The sequence below is a fragment of the Theropithecus gelada genome, chromosome 1, assembly GCF_003255815.1.
Source record: "Theropithecus gelada isolate Dixy chromosome 1, Tgel_1.0, whole genome shotgun sequence".
Taxonomy (NCBI): domain Eukaryota; kingdom Metazoa; phylum Chordata; class Mammalia; order Primates; family Cercopithecidae; genus Theropithecus; species Theropithecus gelada.
In genome coordinates, this window is record NC_037668.1 from 137,451,355 (window position 1) to 137,460,026 (window position 8,672).

At 58.0% G+C, this 8,672-nt stretch overlaps 2 protein-coding genes across 4 annotated transcripts; one reads left to right on the forward strand and one right to left on the reverse strand.

The window, feature by feature from the left end:
* Positions 1-497: 497 nt before the first annotated feature.
* Positions 498-3,175, forward strand: C1H1orf35 (chromosome 1 C1orf35 homolog). 2 transcript variants are annotated; one of them, XR_003115936.1, is made up of 9 exons: positions 498-820; positions 901-1,051; positions 1,262-1,307; positions 1,390-1,472; positions 1,558-1,630; positions 1,775-1,860; positions 2,023-2,202; positions 2,461-2,595; positions 2,676-3,175. XR_003115936.1 is itself a non-coding variant. In XM_025359690.1 (8 exons), the coding sequence occupies exons 1-8, from the start codon at positions 727-729 to the stop codon at positions 2,794-2,796; spliced, it is 789 nt and encodes a 262-aa protein (XP_025215475.1). In that variant the 5' UTR covers positions 498-726; the 3' UTR covers positions 2,797-3,175. The 2 variants fall into 2 exon arrangements, 1 of the variants encoding a protein (XP_025215475.1); XM_025359690.1 differs by lacking the exon at positions 2,023-2,202.
* Positions 3,176-4,649: 1,474 nt separating this feature from the next.
* On the reverse strand, positions 4,650-8,400 carry ARF1 (ADP ribosylation factor 1). 2 transcript variants are annotated; one of them, XM_025359711.1, is made up of 4 exons: positions 6,602-8,400; positions 6,412-6,522; positions 6,177-6,274; positions 4,650-5,975 (listed from the first exon to the last, which is right to left on the reverse strand). In XM_025359711.1, exons 1-4 carry the CDS (start codon positions 6,747-6,749, stop codon positions 5,844-5,846), a joined length of 489 nt encoding a protein of 162 aa, XP_025215496.1. In that variant the 5' UTR covers positions 6,750-8,400; the 3' UTR covers positions 4,650-5,843. The 2 variants fall into 2 exon arrangements, with proteins under 2 accessions (XP_025215496.1, XP_025215488.1); XM_025359703.1 differs by having other exon boundaries at positions 4,650-6,005; positions 6,150-6,274.
* Positions 8,401-8,672: the final 272 nt, after the last annotated feature.

Here is an 8,672-nt window from a genome sequence, read left to right on the forward strand (position 1 = left end):
TTTTTTTATGAGACAGGGTCTCGCTCACTCGCTCAGGTTGGAGCGCAGTGACGCGATCTCCTGGGCTCCAGAGATCCTCCCGCCTCAGCCTCAAAGCGTTGGGACTACAGGCGCGCAAGCAAGTGCGCGCCCGGCCCATTTTAACTTTTTTTTTTTTTTTTTTTTTTTTTTTGAGACAGAGTCTCGCTCTGTCGCCCAGGCTGGAGTGCAGTGGCGCGATCTCGGCTCACTGCAACCCCGCCTCCCGGTTCAAGTGATTCTCCTGCCTCAGCCTCCTGGGTAGCTGGGATTACAAGTGTGCACCACCACACCCGGCTAATTTTTGTATTTTAGTAGAGACGGGGTTTCACCATGTTGGCTAGGCTAGTCTGGAATTCCCGACCTCAAGCGATCCGCCTGCCTGGGCCTCCCAAAGTGCTGCGGGAGCCACAGCGCCCAGCCCGGTTTTAACCATTTTTAAACGTACAGTTCAGAGGCGTTCCCGCGCTGGGCAGGATAGGCGCAGTGCGCAGGCGCCCAAAGCCTGCTTGAAGGTGACGCGCTGGAGCACAGAGCCGGGGCGGTGCGCTGCGCAGGCGCGCGGGGCGAAGCCGGGTGGGCGCCGGGTGACGTCACGGCGCGCGACGCGAAGGCGGGGTCGGGCCTGGGTCCGACGGTAGTGGGTACAGAGGGTCCGGGGTTGCGGGTCGCAGGCCGCAGGCCCCAGGCAACTGCCTCCCGGGCGCCATGTTCGGTTCCAGTCGCGGAGGCGTGCGCGGCGGGCAGGACCAGTTCAACTGGGAGGACGTGAAGACTGACAAGCAGCGGGAGAACTACCTGGGTCCGTGGGCGCGGTGGGCGCGGTGGGCGCGGCGGGCGGCCTCCCGGGGGGCGCTGGGCTCACGGCGCCTACGTCCGCAGGCAACTCGCTGATGGCGCCCGTAGGCCGCTGGCAGAAGGGCCGCGACCTCACCTGGTACGCCAAGGGCCGGGCGCCGTGCGCGGGCCCGAGCCGCGAGGAGGAACTGGCAGCAGTGCGGGAGGCGGAGCGGGAGGCGCTGCTGGCCGCCCTGTGAGTGTCCGCGGACATCAGCGGTCGGTGCTTGGGACTTCGCTGCCGGGGCAGGGTGGGGCCAGGGGCTGGGACTGGGGGTCAGGCTGGGCGGGGGCGGGGCTGCGGGGACTTGCGCGGGTGGGACCCTCAGGATGAAGGCTGGAGTGGTGAGGACCCGTGGTGGGAGGAGGTCTGTCCGTCCTGACGCCTGCCCTGGTCCTCTCGCAGTGGCTACAAGAACGTGAAGAAGCAGCCCACGGGCCTGAGCAAGGAGGTAACTCCCTGGGGTGGGGGGCACGTGGAGGGCCGTGGGTGTGGGGCCGTCCCGAACGCTGCCTGTGCTCCCGCACCTGCAGGATTTCGCGGAGGTCTGCAAGCGGGAAGGAGGCGACCCCGAGGAGAAGGGCGTGGACCGGCTGCTGGGGCTGGGGAGCGCCAGGTGCGAGCAGGTTTCCAGGGGAGGGCAGAATTGCTCGGGTGAGGCGGGCCCTTGACGGACTGTCTTCATCGCCGTGTTCCTGCAGTGGCTCCGTGGGCCGCGTGGCGATGTCCCGAGAGGACAAGGAAGCCGCCAAACTGGGGCTGTCTGTGTTCACGGTAATCCCCCGCCCCGCCTGACCGCAACAGGGGCCAACAGGGGTGGCGCAGGGCGGGGGCACTGAACGTAGCTCCCCGGGGCGCTGCGGGGCGTGATGTGGGGCCGGCCCTCAGACTCTTCCCCAGAGCGCGATTCTCCCGCAGCATCACCGCGTAGAGAGCGGCGGGCCCGGGACCTCGGCAACCTCGGCCAGGAGGAAGCCGCGGGCGGAGGATCAGACGGAAAGCAGGTGAGGCTGCACCTACTGGGCGAGCTGCGCGCCGGAGGGGGTCTCGGGAGGACCTCAGGGGCTCCCGCTCCAGCAGGTGGCAGCTTCTCTTGGCGCACCGGCCCGGCCGGTGGCCTGCCCTACTTTACTTCCTGTCCCACTTACTCCTAGGTTTTTCTCTAGGGGAGTTTCTCGGGTCACCCTTGAAGAGAGGTCCTAAGTACTGGCAGTGGTCGCGGGCTGCGCCGTGGGAGGGCGCTCAGGACCTGCAGCGGGGCCTTTTCCTTCCATGGGTGGCACCTCCAGGGCTTCTCTTGGGTGGTGAGCCTGGGCCTGACCCCAAGAGTGGCCTGGTGGGTGCAAGTAGGAAGGTGTCAACCTGTCAAGGGCACAGCTGGGGTGTAACAGGGCCGTGCTGTGGAGATAGGGATATCGCATCAGTTTCTAACCCAGGGCAGCCACTGGCCACCTGACTGCATTACTGAGGAGTGGAATTGGTAGTCTGATTTAACAGATTTAAAGACGCACTTGTGGGTGGTGGCTTCATCTCCTGGTTGGGGTCTGTGTTCACTCTCTTGGCCTGCAAGACTAGGGTCTGAGGTGCGCCTTGTATCCTTGTAGCTCTGAGAGCCACAGGAAAAGCAAGAAGGAGAAGAAGAAAAAGAAAAAGAAGAAACACAAGAAAGAGAAGAAGAAGAAAGACAAAGAGCACAGGCAGCCAGCTGAGGCTGCCTCCTCTCCCACATCTCCCGAGAGGTATGCCCTGGTCCATGTCTGCCTCTTGTGGGTGGGAGCCTGGTTGACTCCTTCTGAGTGACTGCCCTTGGTCTCCCCAGGCCCAGGCACCACCACGACTCCTATTCCAACTCCCCCTGTTGTAAGAGGAGGAAGCGGGGACACAGTGGGGACAGGAGAAGTCCGTCTCGCAGGTGGCATGACAGAGGCTCTGAGGCCTGATGGCTGGACCCTGCTCACTGCTATTGTGGGACCCTGAACTCTCCCTTTGCCTTGCTTGCCTCCTGCCTCGGAAGCCCCTCGTGTGTGGGTGAAGCCCGGGGCTGCTCCTGTGGAAGTGGCTCTGGGCACCAGCCTGTGGGGCTAATGGCTAGACAGCTAGCTCTGGAAAACCTCCAGGTTTCACATAGCGGGGATGGTCCCTGGCTTGCCCTGTGAAGGTGAACCTGCCCAGAGGTACCAGTAGAAGCGGGACTCCCTCTGCCAGTAGAGACAGCAGCCATGGGCCTATGAGCGGTCTAACTGTGGCCAAGTATGGTGACCTCTATTTTTCCTTATATTGACTCTTTGTATTTCAATAAATATATTTTAAAAGGAAGGTGTATCATCCTAATTGGAAGGTCAGTGTCAGGAGTTAAATGAGATCCCACTGGGAGGTTGGAGCTGGGGTCTGTCTTCCAGGAGTCTGAGGCCTGGTGATTTTTTTTTTTTTTAGTTTCGCTTTTGTTTCCCAGGCTGGAGTGTAATGGCACTATCTCAGCTCACTGCAACCTCCGCCTCCCAGGTTCAAGCGATTCTCCTGTCAACCTCCTGAGTAGCTGGAATTACAGGCGCCTGCCACTACTCCCAGCTAATTTTTGGTATTTTTTAGTAGAGACGAGGTTTCACTGTGTTGGCCAGGCTGGGTCTCGAACTCCTGACCTCAGATGATCCACCCGCCTTGGCCTCCCGAAGTGCTGGGATTACAGGCGTGAGCCACGGCGTCCATCTGATTCTCAATGTCCTGGGGGAATGTAGTCCTCCCGTGTGTGCCCAGAGCCCCACCAAAACCCAGAGAGGGCCGAGGCCATGGAAGCGGGTGCTCAGCTGGCCATGTGGGAACCTGGGGCAGAGAGCCCTATCCCTGCAACAGGTGAGGTCAGGGACTGCAGTCTGTGGAGGCACAGCCTCAATTGGGTGTGGGGGTTGGGGGACTCCACCAACTGCCTGCTGCCCCAACCCCCAGGTCTGCTTCTCCCGGGCCAGTGGGGTGGGTGTCCCCTCTGCCTGGCCCTAAGAAAGATCAGGGCTGTTCAGGATGTGTGTGGCCACCAGACTGCATGGCATAAAGATGGCACCTGGGCTGCATCATAGTTCACTGCAGCATTGCAGTTTTGGGATCAGAGGCATGAGCTCCCTCGCCTGGCCTATTTCTGACTTCAAAGGAAGTTAAGCAGACCTTCCTCAGGGCCCTGGCCAAGGTGTGGCTCCTGTGGCTTTGACCTCTGCCCTCACCCTCACGTGGCTACTGGAGTGGAGACTGCTGTTTTGGGTGCTGTCAAGGGGGATGAAGGTTGTTGGGACTCTGCCCAACAGAAGGCAGACCTTAGACCTGCTGATGGCCACATCCCACAAACAGGTACCCCCAGACTGGCAGCTCCCTGCTGCATGGCATCTTGAGGAGAGTTGGGGGCTGTGCCCACTCAGGAACCATTCCCCGGTTGGCACAAAGCACTATGTATGCTAGCAGTAGCCCTGCCCCATAGCCAGTTATACAAAGCGGGTTCAGCAGCAGGCCGAGGGAGGGACGGAGGCTGAGGTCTTCCATGGTGCCTGCTGACCCCTGCCCTGTGTGGCCCAGTTCTCACTGGCTGGGCCCAACAGGACTGTGAACAGAGACCAAGGTCAGTGTGGGCAACCATGCTGGAAGAGCCTCTCACACAGACACAGAGAAGTGCCCGCACACTCAGAAGGGGACATGGAGAGGGTGTGGACTCAGGTGGTGGCCCTAGGCAGTCACCTGCACTTCCTAAAGCTGGCTGATCCACCATCTCCTGGGGGCAGTATGCCTACGTGGAAGCACTGGAGAGCCGGCGAAATAGTTAAGAGATTTTATTCTAATAGCTATAATTACAGTGCTTGTTTGTCGAAATGAAAACTGAAAACAAGTATACAAAACAGTTGATTACTAATCGTGTATTGAAAGCAGTAAGAGGTTCCACGACACCAAATAGACCAGTTCTGAGGTTTCCCCAAGATAAATTTAACAGCTCCAGCTTCTTCAGTGTTTATCAAAATACAAAAGAAAAAAGTAGAAGTTGTCTTTTTCGATGGCAAATCGGACCCTTGCAGGCTGAGGGAGAGAAAGCTACATCACACACAGAGGTGGGGTGCTCCCAAGGGGCTGTGGGTCTAGGTGGACCGCCTGCCCGGCTTGCACGCGCTCCTGCTGGTGAGGCCCCAGACATCCTGCCAAAGTGTCTGAGCGAGCACGAGGGTTGGGGACGACGGACCCACTCTGGCCACACGGTGACCGAGGGACAGATGGGGCCCTGTGTCCCATAGGCTGCCTGAAGGTGGGTGGGGCGGCCTGCGGGAGAGTGGGGTGGCTGTGGGCTCCCAGCCTGGCCCCTGGGAACCGTGGGAGCACAGGGACAAGCACATGGCTATGGAATGCAGGGTGACCCAAGTACAAGCGAGTTGCGGGGATCTCTACTATGACCATGCAGAATTGATCGCGGTCTGCTGCGCCACCACATGTTCCTGAGGGGAACAGCTGGGCTGGTGACCGGCATCCAGGCCATAACTGCAAATCTATGCTAGGCGGGGTCTCCCTTCTGTGTGTTCAAGTGTTCTTGACTTGGATTCTTAACTATTTTAAAAAATGCACTGAGTTTGGGTTAAAAACCAACCACCAAAATGGATTTCAACACAGCTCTAAAGCCAAGGGCATGCCCGGCTCTCCCAACACAGCGACTCCTGGAGGCCAGGTGCCCATGGGCCTACATCCCCTCTCAGCACTGAACAGTGAGTTGATTTTTCTTTTTACAATAAAAAAAGCTGAGTAATATTGCATAGGAGTACCAGAAACTGCCTCATTGGAAACAAAAACTATTTACATTAAATAAAAAGCCTGGCCGCAGGCTGCGTCTGCCACATTTACAGCACGGTGCGATGCACACGGTGACCAAACCACGGAGGCAGCTTCTGGCACTCACACCACGAGCCGCACGTTTGCCACATGAGAGTAAAGCAGAGGGCAAGAGGAGTGAGAGGGAGGGGGGTCGCATTCACTTCTGGTTCCGGAGCTGATTGGACAGCCAGTCCAGTCCTTCATAGAGCCCGTCACCGCTGGTGGCGCAGGTGGCCTGAATGTACCAGTTCCTGTGGCGTAGGGAGTGCAGCCCCAGCTTGTCTGTGATCTCAGCTGCATTCATGGCGTTGGGGAGGTCCTGGGGGAAGGAAGGGTTGGTGGGAAGAGCTGTCCCCAGGACAGAGAAAGGGGCCCCACCAGCCTCCAGTAACCCCTACCACCAGGCGCCCTGGAGGAACCCATGCTGGCGCCTCATATTACCCAGGCTGGCCCGGATGCCTACCTGCTTGTTGGCGAACACCAGGAGGACAGCATCCCGGAGCTCGTCCTCGGCCAGCATTCTCATGAGCTCCTCACGGGCCTCGTTCACGCGCTCTCTGTCATTGCTGTCCACCACGAAGATCAGGCCTACAAGGCAGCCAGTGTCAAATGGTCATGGGAACACAGGCCCCTTGCAGCATCTATGGGCATCGATGCTGCATCTATGGGCTGGCCCCCGTCTCTAGAAGCAGGAGGGCCCATGGGACCAGGCCCCAGCCACTCACCTTGTGTGTTCTGGAAGTAGTGGCGCCACAGGGGCCGGATCTTGTCCTGGCCACCCACATCCCACACAGTGAAGCTGATGTTCTTGTACTCCACGGTTTCCACGTTGAAGCCTGGGTGCAGGATGCAGGGTGAGGCCTTGTACCTTGGCCCAGTCCAGCCCAACCCACTCCCTGCTGGCCCCCACCTCACCTATGGTGGGAATGGTGGTCACGATCTCACCCAGCTTAAGCTTGTACAGGATCGTGGTCTTCCCCGCAGCATCCAGGCCCACCATGAGGATGCGCATTTCTTTTTTGCCAAAAAGGCCCTTGAAGAGGTTGGCGAAGATGTTCCCCATATTTGTGGACAGGTGGAAGGACACTGGCCAGGGACACCTGGAGAGACGAGGTGCTCCATGTCTGGTTCTGTGCTGCCCAGCAGCAGTTGCTCAGAGCCCACCCACCCAGGGACACACCACTGCCTCACCCCACCTCCTGGAAACCTTCAGGGAAACAGGGAAAGAGCCCTGCCTCCCAAGCCCCCCAAATCCACCTCAGGATGGGGGCTGAGGGAAAACGGCTGAGTCAGAAATTGAGAAGCTGTTGCCCTCACCTTGGGAAGCCATCCCCACGACTGCATGGCCAGAAAGGCTGCCTCATCCCAGCCTACGCAGGAGGGGACGCTGGCTGCCTGAGGACTGGCTTCCAGGTGCGTGCAAGGCTCCTCTACACCCCAACACAGAACTCACTCTGCTTCCCCACACTCACAAGGACCAGAGCACACAGGGCCAGGCCAGACACAGCAGGACACCTTCAGGGACACACTCCTATGAGGAAACGCCTCGATGGGGCACGCACACCATGTGTGCCCCACACTGCAATGGTAGGGGTTCCCTCAGCAGAACACAAATATCAGGGACAGCAATTAAGTCGACTGGCTGGCACCCACCATCAGAGCCCTGCAGAGACTCCAGCAGGAAGGGCCTCCAATGCCCAGACGCCTCTGTAAGGACACTGAAGCTGTTAGGCTTTGGCCTCACTGCCCAGCGGGCACTTTCACGAATCAGGTGATTTTATTCCCAACAGGGACTTTAGAAAAAACTGGTCACTTTCTGAAACACTGACTGCTTCTTCACTGCACCCGCAGGGGGGGCTTACCCTGAGTGAAGAAGGCTTCTGCCTTCAAGAGGACATGCAAGGAGCCTGTGACCACACCCACCCCTCATCAGACCTCCTCCACCAGGGGTTCCATATGGAGGCAGCTTTTGGCTAAATCATGGCCATGACTGACTGCTGGTGACTTTCTCATCCAGTCACCCCCGCGCACTACTTCAAGGAAATGCCTCTTCTCCATTTCTCAACATTGGCGAGGGCCCACACATGCCTGCGTGTTTCAGTGGGTGTGAACTGGCCGCCCACGTCTGATTTGACACTGCCATCATCCCAGACAAGCCGCAGAACTTCAAGCTGGATCAGTGTCCTCTGGACACTTTGCTCTTGGTTTTGAACATGTCACCTATTCTGAAACTTAAATGAATTCTGAAATTTATAAGGACCTTCACTGTAGTGTTCCCTTTTTGGGGATAGCCATGTTTTCTAAGCCCAGAGGAAGACCACCACCCACAGAACACAGAAGAGCCTGAATACATGCCCTCTCAGTCCACTCCTGCAACCACTGCCAATGAAGACACCAAAATGACACATACACCTTGAAGGGCAGAGAGAAAAGGGAGGAAGACCTTGGACGTGATGACTGACCAGGCAGAGAAAGCTGGACCACCTGGGACCCAACGGATGAAGCTGGGACTGTCTAGGGCAGGAATGTCCAATCTTGGCCACCCTGGGCCACAATGGAAGAATAATTGTCTTGGACCACACACAAAATATACTAACACAACAGCTGATGAACCAAACCAAAACAAACCCCCCCTCCCCAAAATATCAATGTTTTATTAGAAATTTGTGTTGGGTCAGGTTCAAAGCCATCCTGGACCACATGCGGCCTAAGGGTTGGACAAGCTTGGTCTAGGGGAGCAGCTGCAGCAGGGTTTAGGCCTGCGCTAAGCCATGACAACACACTTGAGCCATGAAATTCCAGAATAATTCCTGAGAGTCCTATATGCCCCAGCAGATCCACACACAAGCAACTGGAGCTCCATCCCCACCCCCTAAAGAGACTGGCCTGTCTGCCTTTGAAAGGCCACCAACATAAGAGACCCAAATATAAAAGGAATCTGGAAGGAGGCAAGCAAGACAGGAGACTGAAGACAGAAGACTATTTT